Genomic DNA, 14,132 nt, shown 5'->3' on the forward strand with positions numbered 1-14,132 from the left:
GCAAAGAAACAAACAAACAAACAAACAATGTGACTTTAAACTATGTGATGTGTGGCGGGCAGGCCAGGGCGTACCAGGTTGCCCACTGACAGCATGTGGTCAAACTCAGGGCTCATGGGGTAGTGTTCCATGGCCATGAAGAGTGTGTTGAGCACGATACAGATGGTGATGCCCAGGTCCACGAAGGGGTCCATCACCACAAAGTTCACCCAGTTCTTGAAAATCACCCACGGCGGGCAGCAGTTCCACTTGAGGAAGATGTCGGCGAACTTGTACCAGCCGGGTGGACAAGGCCTCTGAAGCTCCTCCAGCTCTGTGTGACAAAGAGAGAGGGGTGGAGAGAGGAGAAAGAGAGAGAGAGATGTAGAGAGAGAGAGGGGGTAGAGAGAGAAGAAAGGGAGGTAGAGAGAGAAGAGGAGGAGGAGGAATGAAAGACAGAGGACAGTGAGAGAGAAGGAGAGAGAAAAGGAGGAAAAAATGAGTTTTGAGTTATCACTGTAACAGATAGACCAAGAGGTTTCACTTTCAACAAATTATTATCATAATCCATTGACTGAAACCTATAAGTGGTTTTAATAGTAACATTAACTGTAACATGTAATCTTGCACAGAACTTACTTTTTATAAGATGATAATAATAAAAATTATTTTGCACAATTAACTTGGTTCTATATCTGCAGAGTTAATTGTCTTACTCTTAATTAAGTTTGAAGTACCGGTAGCTAAATATACATGAATGAGAACCACATAGGAGTCAGGCCTTGACACAAATAAAGCTCTGTCCACACAAACTCAACTCATTTACTCTAAAATAGCCTCAAGCTTATCACTAGCGAAGGGCACAGTCCTGCGTGTAATCGGGATTTCTCCAAACACAGAGCAGCTTACCATCTCTGCCCCCGGTCGCCGTCCACACAATGCTGCCCCAAAGCTGTGTCCGGCAAAGGCCGCATGTCCACTACTGAACACTAATCTAGTCAATTACAGCTCACATTAGAGCCAGGCGAGGTCTGGGCGCCTGCACTAAGCCCTGATGTATTTAAAAAGCTGCCAGAGTGATCTCAGGGGCAGACACAAGCATGCTGCCGCACAGTGATGGTCAGATACACTAAATTAAACTGCTGGCAGAGATTCAGAGAGAGGGGGGGGGGGGCTGGGCAAATGATGACAAAAAGGGAGATTTATTATTTATAATGCTATGTTATGAAGACAGATAAAGACAGATGACATTGATGATAATGATGAAGATGATGTCAACTAGGGTGGTAATAATGATTGTATTATGAGATGTTCTCACTGCACAAACTTTTTAACACATTGCTCTCTGCTGCCCCTCGGTAAGCGTGGCCAGAAGTGGAACTGCAGCACAAGTGGCTGTAGAGAACTGTACAACTCCTCTTCCAGCTGGAGGCCCATTTGTCTCTGGCAGTGTGTTAAGATCCATGTGTGTGTACTCTGTACCTTCCATGGCGTTAGAGAGGACCGTTAGGGCACTGGCTGTCCTTTTGCCCAAGCCTGGCTGCTCCAGGTACATCATGCTGTGTTTGGACCCAATGGACTTTGCATCTCTACTCTTGTCATCGTCTGTGCATACCTACACACACACACACACACACACCCACACACACACACACATTAGCAAGTTGTAAATACGGTCATATTGTATGTTAAAATGGGTTTAACTAGTAATGGTTACTGGAGATGAAGTAAGTTCATCCAAATATATTAAGCACCTGCACTGACACAGTATGACAGCAGCATGATAAACAGAATCTTGAGTAGACCGTTTGGAGTTTGTTTTTTTTTTTTAGGTAAAATTTCATTAAACAGATATGGTTATTTCATATAAAAGTAATTCTGAAAACACTATCCTTAATGTTTATATGAAATATTAACAACATAAATCAAATTTTGATTTAAAAATTGCCCTGTTACTGTGTACAAATTTTACTTCTAGTTTCTAATTTGAAATGTTCTATTCTTAAGCTATGGAGTTATTTGTATTATTATTATGGAGTTATTTGTAAAGTGTCACTATAGTATGTGTGTAAAATGTGTAAGCCTTTATGTTCATAGCTACTACCAAAATCACTATATATTCATAAGAATCCTCACTTCTTTTTCTGAAGAGACTCTGTTGATGACAAATCGTGGAACTATTCTTCCATTGCAGTCCTTTATGACGTCATCGTCTTGGAGACTGCGTGTGTCATTGGTGCCTCGACTTTGGCTCCGTTGGCTAGTCAGAGACATCTGACTCCCCACAATCATCTGCTGATATTCCAATAGCTAAGTAAGCATCAAAGCTTGAAAAGTACTGCAGATCCTACCACTACTACATCTACTGCCTGCCATGGTTCAACCACTTATGTTTTGGTGTCACGGGTATGCTGGTGACTATGCAGCTCCGTCCGGCATTTCTAGAAAGTTTTATAAGAAGTTGTCACCTAACCTTTCATATGAAAAAGTAAACACTAAATAATAAATGGTAAATATCAATAAATAATAATTAACAACATAAATAAAAATAACTAAGCACCTAAAGTGTCCTAAAATTAAATAAATAACAATAAGCAAAATAACTACTAAATTACTACTAACTAACTAACACACAGTCTCTATTCCTGTTCTCTCTAGCAAGTTTGATAGGAAGTTGTCACCTGACCTCGTCCTCTTGGTTGTGGAGTTGTTCTAGAAGCCTCTGGAACTCCTCCTCCTTCTCTTTAGCCTCGGCCAGGGTGGCCGCGTTCTGCTCGTCATACGCCATGGCAACCACGGCCAGGATGAGGTTGATGAGGTAGAAGGAGCCCAGGAAGATGACCACCACGAAGAAGAGCATATAGGTCTTTCCTGCAGCCCTGAGGGTCTAAACAGAGTCTGAGACTCAACAACTACGGCAACTGATATAGGACATTTTACCCAGATCTATGCATCTGATTTCATAACATCTCATAAAGTCGAAAACTACAGTACCTTTAAGATGTTATTGCTGTGTGATGCAATGTGAGTTGATTGTGTAAATAACATATACTGTATAAATGTGGTAAAAAAGGGAAGATACTATCAGGTAGGATATCCATTTTCATGCCTCTTTTTTGTTATTGTATGCTGTGTTATTGTCTGTTCTGTCATGTTGGAAATAAGTGTTCTTACTTTCACAAGTTATCCCTCAGATCTGCACTGTGTCCTCTATATCAATAAAACCAATCAATACATCAATTAATTGATTAATTAATTGATTAGATGTACGAAAAAACATGTGCAGTTTAGCCATAATTATTTATACCTATGGTAAATTAAAAAAAAATGTGTGCAGTTTTTTTTCTCTGCCTGGAAATGATCATTCTATCTATTTCTATGCTATGCTTCCCACCCAAGTTTAATAAACAAGCCAATTAGGTGCCACATTACTACTGGCTCAAAAGTACTGCATGTTTCTAAACTTGGATCAGCCAATCCACATGGACGACATGGTTTGTGGCCATCTGTATGGAGACTTATTATTGTCTTCTTTGTGAAAATATGTCTAGAAGGGAGCACATTTCAGACGCAATATTAAAAGGGTGTGGCAGCCAATTAATGATACTTTTGGCTGAAGTAGCAAGCCTTGCATCGACCATTGAAAAGAATTTAGGTGGTACTTCCTCACTATCTCTTGGTCTTTATACCACAATACCTAAACAGTCAACATAAAAGCATCAATTAAATACCATAACCATAAATAGTCCATACACACCAGCTGGAAGAGGTTCTCCCAGTAGTCTTGTGTCATAAGCCTGAAAAGGGCCAGGAAGGCCCAGCCAAACGAGTCGTAGCTGGTGTATCCGTAGTTGGGGTTCCGCCCGGCCTTCATGCAAACGAATCCTTCTGGGCACTTCCTGTCAGCAGGGGGAACAGTGAAGCATCTGCACGCACGCTGTCATCTCCCTGGCCCTGAGGCTAAACTTTCAACCACCCTCTGTCGCCCATTGCAAAGTTCAGAAAATGTATGCTGAAATATAGTATCAAACTGATTTAACTTTACTAAACTGAATGAAATTGAAGGAAAGGAATTGGGCCCTAATTTAAAAGATGGGCCAAGTGCCTCAAGTCCCTCAATAAGTTCATGCATGAACTGACTTGTGGGAGCACTGATCAGCATGAGTTGATGAGCAACATTTGTGCTTAGGATCTTGGTCATGGTATTAAATTAGCTAATAGACTTTACCTTCTTATAAAATTAGATTAAGTTTGACTTTAGACTTGTCTCAAACATGACCAGCAATGACTTTCCATCGCTTTTGTCCCACACAAAACAGTCTGTCTGGCTGTTGTGTAAGGGTAGCTGAGGCCTATGGCACTAATAACACACATACCCAGCATCTGAGCTGTTTCCACACAGCAGGGCGTCCAAGCTGCCTTCTAAGAAATACTGATTCTCTGAAAAAGAGAAAAAATAAAGAAAGAGAGAAAGAAAGAAAGAAAGAGTTAATAAAAAATATTTGAGGAGGAATCAAGAGAGAAGAAGATAACTACTCTCATACCTGGACTAGAAACAAAAAAAAATCTTGTTCTTGGACAAATTTAGTGGGCGGTGGTAGTGTAGTGGTTAAGAAGCTGGGCTAGCGTGTAGTAGTCTGAAAGTTGTGGATTCAATTCTCGGCTTCCACCTTTGTGCCCTTGAGCAAGGCACTTAACTCCAAGTTGCTCCAGGGACAATGTAATCCCTTGTAATATAGTTAACACAAAGCTATTGATTAAATTTAGGTGGTGGCCATATTTTTCTATGTATCAATTATAGAACAGTACCTTCATTTTCTATGTAGGCTTTGAAATCAAAGGTGCTAGTCTCGTTGACAGTGGCGTTGTAGGCCATGGTGGTGTTGTAGGCCATGGTGGTGTTGAAGAAGTCATCAAACATGGTGTCGGTGTCGTTGTGGAGGGGCCAGCGTATGCACTTCTGCCGCAGGTTCCCCATGAACAGCTGCAGGCCGATGAGTGCAAAGACGGCAAGAGCGAACACCGTCAAAATCATCACGTCGCCCATCTTCTTCACTGACTGGATAAGAGCTCCAACAATGGTTTTCAAACCTTAACCAAGAAAGAAAAAAAGAGAGGAAATGACTAAGGAGAAGAATTTGTCTGAATTTGTTCACGAATATCAAAATATCACATGTCAAATAAGAAAATGCATTTATCAAAATAGGATCAAAAAAAGCTCCAGCAATGGTTGTTAAAACCATACCCCCTCACAGAGGGGAATAACATAAAGAAATGAAGCACAGCATTTATGTGTAATCATTTAGCAAAATTCTTATGTAAACAAATATAGCAATGTTCTTGACATTGAAAAAGAAAACATTATAATATGACAATTCAACAAGGCTGTAATATAATAAAGATACCAATTTGTGACCAAGATGTGACCTTTGACCTTACAGTGATCCTTGACCTTGGTTAATACCTTACACCAGTACACAGCTAAGCAAAGATCTTTATTAATATTAGAATGACTTATGCTTATCAATTTGTTTAATTCTTCTACAGATTTACATATTTTTATCCCATTGTAATTATAGTTATTGTGATGGTAATTGTTGCTATTACTGTGATATTTTCTATTTTAAGTTATATCATAATCATAATACAAATGACAAAAAATATATAACTGTTGTGCACATTATAATTCATGTTGTTATAGATTTTTGTAAGATTCTCAATGGGTCACTTTGGATATTGGATGCTTACTCATCTGCAGTGATTTTGCCAATGTGTGTGCTGTTTTGTGCGTATGGCATGAGGTACTATATGCTGAAGTAATATGACACTCACCAGGAATCACTGTGATGGTCTTCAGAGCTCGAAGTACGCGGAACGTCCTCAGGGCTGACACGTTGCCAAGGTCAACAAACTCTGTGATGTACCTGACAGTTAACACAGTCAAATATCAGAATAAAAATGAAAGACACACACACACACACACATACACAAACAAACAAACAAACAAACAAACATAAAAGGTCAACATACTATATAATTTATCTGAATAAAGATACTGCTCACACAGAATCACATACATAAAGGCTCAAACAGACACAGAGTGTATGTGCTTATATTAAAGTGTAAACTCAAACTGGATGATGATGACAGAGAAGTGTTTAAAGACACAGTGGCATGCGAAACATGAACTGAGTGCACTCTAGCCCGTTAAACAATAAATACTTCTCACACTGCAGTTTTATTTGGTTTGGTTGTTGAACATGAGTCGGTGCGCTTAGCTGTAAGTAAGTGATCTGTCCTAATGATGGCTATTTTTAAGGCTGTCCAGTCTAAATGGCAGTACAAGTTAACAGTCATAGAGAAGAGGAGGCTTGACCAGTGCATCACTTTACTTAATCACGTTACTTAAAGCGCACATAGAAACAACCTTTTAAATGGCACACAGATCTGTGTTTAGCAATATGCCAAAGAAGTTTGATGAAAAATACCATCATCTTACCAGATCAGTCAGTGCAATGACACTGACGTAAGTTGAGAAACCCAGGGTGATCCGATCATGCAAAAATGTTACACATTATGGCACAATACTGCAATGTTGCCAATTTTACACTGTAGTCTATCCCGTTGTTCGAGTCATGTTCAAGTCATGAATGCAATAATGTGTCGACAATTTATTTTTCCCGAGTCCAACTGCTCTCAGAACTGTTCATTTTTCTCCATAGACAGTAAAAGAAAAAAAATGTCCCCCACTATTCAAAGTAGCCTTGTCAATTGTCATCATACTACTCACTTGTTGCCTCATCCTAATAAAATCCTATTTTTCGGGGAGTCCTGGACATTACCCTTGATTATATCATCTAGCTATGCAGCTACAGTAAATACTTAAGAGTTAGAGTTAAGCGATTTTTTTCCCTCACTAAAATGGAGGTGATGGTGACAAGGTTTACAGGTTGTGAAAACCGGCTGGCTGCACTAGTAAACGTTTTTTGGATGAAAAAGCTGTTGGTCCAGTGACGTCGGACAATCAACAACCTGATTGCAATTCCAAGACATGGAATGATGGATAAACATTGCCATTTTTAGACTGAATTTCACAAACCTCGACAAATAAATTATTGGCAATGACTGATAAAACCTAGGAACACTGTTCAAGTTCAGAATAATGTTAAATAATACTGTAAAAATGCAGATCTACTCACGCCATACTGATCACCATGAAATCCAGCCAGTTCCATGGATCTCTTAGGAATGTAAAGTTTCCGATGCAGAAGCCTCGTGATAAGACCTTTATCGACGCCTCAAAGGTATAAATACCAGTGAAAACGTATCTGCAATGATATACATATGCAACTTGTCAGAATTTTACAAAAAAAAAAAAAAACACAACTACAGTACCACCACAAGTCAGCATGAAAAAATGCCTAATTAGGTCTAGTTTACAAGTATACAACACTTATGGTAATGCACAGTTTGTTAAACAGTGTTAACTACATTATAAGCATTATCTCAACTTAAAGTGTATAAAAGTATCATGAATACCATAAAACAGTACAACTAGAAAAAGACCAGGCGATCATGTGTTGTGATTAATAGTAAAGAAATAACATTTATATATAAAAAAAAAGTTATAAATAAAAATATAAGGTTGGCAGATGGACTTACTCGACTGTCTTGCTCCATGGCGGGGGGTTGCTCATGGTCATAAACACACAGTTCGCTAATATGGTGAACATGATGATCATGCTAAATACTGTAATATAGTCAAGGGTTTTGCATCTGAACTCTTCAGCCATAGACTATGCCATGTTTATGTTTTTGCTCAGTATATTTCAAACATAAAATAAAAGCTACAGACATTCTGTTCTAACAGAACAGAAATAGAAAAACTGCTTTACTGAATAGACTACATAAACCTTCCATCAATTCGTCATAAATAATAATAATCTGCTACATGCTACAATGTTACACATTTCCTACAGGACAAATACTAACTAACTACCAGAATATCCACTGGTGTCTATCATGTCTATGGACCTACCCTTGGTGTCCATGGGCTTGGCCCTGGCACCTTGGTGGGTGACTGCTTGCTAAAAGTTGTTCGAACTCCATGCTTTGTAAAACATCTTGAGACAAATTCAATAGTTATTGGTGCTCTATAAAGATATAATTGAATAGATTTGAACAGCAGTAGACATCTGAAATGAAAGGATATGAATGTATGAGTATTTTGATGGATCCTATTCGTAGAAGGTTAAAGGGGCTGAGAATGTAACAAGCAGGCTCAGCATTGAACCTGAAGATTGTGTTACCTTTGGTGATCACTATAAAGGTCTGCACAACAAGGAGATACAAAAAAACAGCAGGTTATTCATATTAACAAGGGATGCAACAATAGTAAACATTCTGGGTAGATTCCAGGTAGACAACAATTTGATAACCAATAGATACTGTTAGTTTGTCCACCTAATTTTTATTGTTAATTATAACCTGGGCAGGGAGTCAAAAATATTTACAATATTCACATGTTCAGCACATGAGCCACTCATGCACTCACGCACATAACACAATATTTAGCTAATGTGGCATTACAAATAATTATCAACCACTATCATTGGTAAATGTCATATTGTTGGCCAATCGACCAACACCACTTAACTAAGCCGGTAACCATCCAAGGCTGATATAAAAGTGCATCCCTAATATTAACAACACTTCTTTGGCTCAGTTTTGAACCTTCAGATTGTGTTTTGCTGATTACTATAAGGTATACAGCAGAGTGAAAAAATACATACACTCATATTCACAAAGTCATAAAGCATGGGAACACATCTTTTCCCCGTAACCATATAATTCCTGTGTCTTAGTGCCGGTAACATCTAAATGTAAGCAATCATTTGTAGAAGGCTGCAAGAATATTTTTATGCATGACTTCACACTTTCACACTTGACGCTCACTTTACACTGAACAACAGACATAAGTTCTGTCACATCAAGGACACACGCCACCCAGTGTGCAAATTAGCTTTGCACTATGCACAGTCATTAGGGGTAACTATGTGAAGTGTGTATCTTCTGGCCAAACACAATTTTTGGCCAATCGACCAACACCACTCAACTAAGCAGATACCCATGCAAGGCTGATATAAAAGTGCATCCCTAATATTAACAACACTTCTTTGGCTCAGTGTGGAACCTTTAGATTGTGTTCTGCTGATCATTATAAAAGGTATACACAGCAGAGTGAAACCTAAAAAAATCAACCTACGGGAACGCATCAACCAGGAACCATTAGAAGTACAGACGAAAAGTAGAATGTGGATCTGGATTGGTCACACACTGAGAAGAAACAAAAAAGAAATAACAAAACAGGTACTGACATGGAACCCTCAAGGCAAACGGGGAGAGGTCATCCCAAGAACACGTGGAGAGGAAGCACAGAGCAAGAGTTCAAGAAGGAGGGGCTGACGTGGCAACAGCTGGAGAAGATGGCCCAAGACAGGAATACAAATGTTCCGAAAGGAATACAAAGGCCTAAGTGAAGTGAAGAAGTGATGTGAAGAGGACCTTCTGCAATAGATCCTGCAAGGATTTATCATCAAGGTCAAGGTTGTGGGGAAGGTTTTACGGCTCACCTGGCTCTCTTATCACATTCATTAGAGTGGACATTAACTCTGAACCAACTAAGCAAGCCACCCTCAACCCTTATAACTTCAAACACCAAGTCCTTAGTCACAGATTCTTCTGCCAGTCAGGGCTAAGCAGACATTCTGACAGGCATTCATATACTCTGCATGAAGGAGTGACCGAAAAAGACTTTCCCTTGGTGAATGCTAGAAGCCTGAACTAACTGACCAAGCCACCACTACCTACCCCCTGCCCCCGGCACCACAAAGCATTACCTTCCACATTACAAGCCTGAACTAACTTAGCAAAAACCAACACCCATATCTCACCCCAAATATCAAAGAACACACACAGACTGAACAGAACAGCTTTGAGTTAGTAACAAATACCCAGCCGCTGAAAAACCTTTTTGTACTGTACACACAAAAAATCTAGTGTAATGTGTAATGCAATTATTTTTATTCATATGGATTTTAATTAAACTGCTATTGAAGAAAATATCCTTCAGGGAACTAGTGTCAAAGTCAAGTTGTCGGTATCAAACATTTCAAACCAAACCCAACCCTAGGCTTGATTTCTCATACATAACCATGCCCAACCCTAGACTTGATCCTCATACATAACCCAACCCTAGACTTTATCCTCATACATAACCCAACCCTAGACTTGATCCTCATACATAACCATACCCAACCGTAGACAGCCACTGACTTTCTGTTCTTTGAAGTAGGGGTCAATGTCCTCCAGGGGTGTGTTGAGCATATCATCCGGAGCGTCTCCATAGATCATGGGCAGGTTCTTCCCGGCCTCCATGTCCCTGCTGGGTCCACTGGGGCCGGGCGGCGGTTCTTCGCCCTCGAGCTCCAGCCGCTTGCGGTCCTCGATACGGCGCTCGATCTCCGCCAGAGACTCTGGGGTGAAGCGGCGGAGCACATGTGGGCCTTTGTGAGCTGGCAGGCTGGCCATCTTCGCATCGCGAAGAGATACCACCACACCGGGGAGGCTCAACAGAGAGCTGGAGGAGAGAGAGACATAAGAGATATCAACACAGTGGGGAGGCTGGAGAGAGAGCTAGAGGAGTGAGAAAGATATCAACACACTGGAGAGGAGAGTCAAAACCAGAGTCAGCGAAGGTCAGAAACAGAGAGAGTTCCCATTATGAAAAATGTCTGCGATACATAAAGAATGTTTTGGGACACTTCACTGACCACTCACACTCATACAAACCTTTAAACCCAGCCATCTAGCGCCACCAACGGGTCAAAATTTGGCCAAAAGGTATGAAATTCGGCGCACTGATTCAGGACCATCCCATGATCACTCTTACCAATTTACAGAACTATATGCTAAACACTCTAGTGCCACCAATGGGTCGAAACTGGACTTACATTCAAGCATGTGACCATTGAATTCACAGATCAGGCACCGTTGGAATCCCTGGACCGACCTGAGTTCAATGACCCCTATTACGTCATTTTCCACCATATTGGACCTCCGCCATATTGGATTTAGTACAAACTTTACAAAAAGTTTCAGCACTCACAAATTTCATTCGATTTTGAACTTGCCGGACATGATCTTCAGACCGAGCCGCACAAAAGGTAAGTTTTGAGTCAAGTCAAGTTTTGACTGTGAGACTGTGAGATTTTGACTGTGAGAGCAAATCAAATATGGCAAATGTGTCCTTCACCCTAAAACACCAAGGTTGTCTTGAGACTGAAAGAGGAGAGGAAAGGGAGAAAGGGGAAGAGATCCCGCCATACTGGGAAGGCAGAACAGAGACCTGGGGGGTAGAGATGATTCGTCTCCCGCTGAGCGGACTCGACGGATGAGAAAAATATAATATTTTAATTAAATTCGGGCGGGTGGCGGTTGAACCAATCAAATGCATCACCCATATACATTAAAACAACCAGCGGATGGCGGGCGGGTGCGGTTTTGAAAATTGGTCAAAAAACGTTGGTGCGGATGGATGGCGGATGGATGACAAGTTTTGCTATGCGGTTACGGTTGAAATAATAGCCCATTCACGCATCTCTACTGGGGGGTGGGGTTTGTTGGAGAGAAAAGTCAGTTGGAAAAGATTGATAGATGAAATTGAGACAAAAAGATAAAATGAATAGAAAGAAGAGATACCAACAGCTTTGGTGTGTGTGTGTGTGTGTGTGTGTGTGTATGTGTGTGTGTGTGTGTGGGGGGGGGTTGCAATGTTGTGCGCTATGCTCTCCACAAAACAGCACAAACTGGCTCATACTAGAACAGTTGGGGAGTTGGGGAGGAATTGTTCAAGCTTCACTGAGTGAGAGACAGACAGACAGAGAGAGAGAGAAACAGAGAGAGAGAGGCAGACAGACAGAGAGAGGGGGGGAGTGATCAGGATCATAAACACAAACTAGAAAATGTAATTTCGAGGAAATTACCAGTGCATGAAAATATAAACATACTGTATATTAACATAAAATGCAAAACAAACTTTTATTTGATAACAGTTGGCAGAAGTCATAGTTGATAACAACTGACAGTTGAAATGGCTGAACAGTTAAATAGTTGAGTAGTTTAAATAGTTAAATTATTTAATAGTGAATTATTGTAGTGAGGATATTTATTTTGAAACAGTTGTGGGCAGAGGAAATAGTTGAACAGGATCTGTAGAGCCAGATTGTATGTTTAAAGCCTGAGACAGAGTATATAGTTTAAAAGTTAAATATAGATAGTGTAATGGATGTTGATAGACAGAAAGTTGAATGGATGTTGATAGGCAGATTGTTTAATGGATGTTGATGGGATAGTTTAATGGGTAGATGAGTGAATGGTTTGAAGAGGATGAATGGATAGAAAGTTGGATGGAATGTGCCTTATATCCTTGTAGAATGGAGATACACAGAGAGAGTTGGCCTAATTGAGCAGAAAGCAGTTGATACAGGTGCAATCAGTTTAACTAGCTTTTTGATGGGACTTAGTTGAGCAGCTGGAAGTTGAAACAGGTGCAAATCAAGTTAATTAGCCCATTATGATGTCATAGTCCCTCATACAACGATATGGGGAAAAAATAAGCTTGTTTTTATTAATATCTCAAAAAGTATAAAGTTTACAAAAGTGAAAAATACATTCCTCAAGTCTCCTTTTCAAGACCTACGTTACAAAGTTTGAACAAAGTTTCTACGTTAAACGGTTGAAGCTGAATTAGACGCAGAAATTTGGTGGGAAGAATAAGAAGGATAACAGAACAGTGTATTTTCATGCACTGTAATATATCCCCACATTCCCAGTGCATCTCAGAGCATCTACAATGAGCCTGAGGTGGTGTGTGTTTGCGTGGAGGGGATGGAGTGGGCTTGTGTCCTCATTCCATACCACTGGGGATTCTCTAAAGTGAGATGGCGTGGCAGGATGTGTGAAAAAAGGAGTGAAATGATAGAAGCTAAGAGAAAGAAGAGTTGATAAAAAAGGCTTTCTTTTATGTTCACTCTAGACTGGGTGTGCTCCACTGAGCTGAGTACAGAGATGGGATGGCATGTATATAGAGGAAGCGAGGAGAAGGATAGGTAGTCATGGGGAGAGGAGTGAGAACCACAGGAGTTTCCCAAAGAGCTGTGAGCTGTGCTAAGTGACAACTGCAAAAATAACAACAGGTGCCATTTTTGTTGTACACATTTACATCCCTGTTTACTTTTTGCAATACTGTAACAGGAGGAAAGTAACAGGAAAAAGAAATAGCGCCAGAGATTGAGAGTGAAGAAGAAAAGCTTGCAAGGAAATGGCAACTACCACAAAAACCATTTGGATGAGAATATCTATGTATAAAAATGTATGTACAAAATAAACACTATACATATTAATCTATGTAATCTATATACCCAAATATATTTCAGGCATTATAAATTGAATCGACAGATCCTGATCCATAGAATAACCCTTATCCTCTCCTTGGGTGGCAGAGACAGTGATGACATGTCTGCGGTTATCAGTGTGTGTCAGTGCACTTGTACTGTATGTGTGTGTGTGTGTGTGTGTGTGTGTGTGTGTGTGTGTGTGTGTGTGTGTGTGTGAGAGAGAGAGAGAGAGAGAGAAAGAGAGAGAAGAGGGGACAGTCAAGGACAGTGACTGAGCTGGAGATTGATAGAGGGGGACTTCATGTAAATCCCATTGATGACATGTCACTTTAGCTGTTACACGCACCCTTCCTGGCACTGACGGATGCAAACACATGCAACCTCACCAACCACCACAGCACAGGTCAGAGGGGACACTTAACAAGACACTTACAGTAACACAATGACTTCTTTATGGTATTAAACACAGGAATGTAGGCTTTAAGGGCCATTCACACCAAGAACGATAACTTTAACGATAATGGCAAAAAATGTATTGGGGATCACTTTTCAGAGCAAACGATAAAAAGTTGACAGCCCATCAGAATCCATCACATTTTAAACATCACATTCATCAACACAAAGAGACACTTTCCTTATCGCTGGTCACTGTGAGCGCTCATATGGTCATAGTTATAGTTATCCTTGTAGCTATCG

The 14,132-nt window shown here is 40.2% G+C and overlaps 1 protein-coding gene across 1 annotated transcript in view; it reads right to left on the reverse strand.

The window, feature by feature from the left end:
* Positions 1-14,132, reverse strand: part of LOC125287164 (sodium channel protein type 4 subunit alpha A-like) — a 45,755-nt gene that overhangs the window by 20,849 nt on the left and 10,774 nt on the right. The window contains 12 exon segments of the mRNA XM_048232726.1: positions 75-313; positions 1,462-1,594; positions 2,116-2,274; positions 2,666-2,866; positions 3,737-3,878; positions 4,356-4,419; positions 4,789-5,070; positions 5,812-5,903; positions 7,179-7,307; positions 7,642-7,731; positions 8,192-8,310; positions 10,315-10,618. Coding sequence (XP_048088683.1) covers positions 75-313; positions 1,462-1,594; positions 2,116-2,274; positions 2,666-2,866; positions 3,737-3,878; positions 4,356-4,419; positions 4,789-5,070; positions 5,812-5,903; positions 7,179-7,307; positions 7,642-7,731; positions 8,192-8,310; positions 10,315-10,569 — 1,905 coding nt within the window. The 5' untranslated portion in view covers positions 10,570-10,618.

Source organism: Alosa alosa, chromosome 22 (genome assembly GCF_017589495.1).
Source record: "Alosa alosa isolate M-15738 ecotype Scorff River chromosome 22, AALO_Geno_1.1, whole genome shotgun sequence".
In the NCBI taxonomy this organism is placed as follows: domain Eukaryota; kingdom Metazoa; phylum Chordata; class Actinopteri; order Clupeiformes; family Clupeidae; genus Alosa; species Alosa alosa.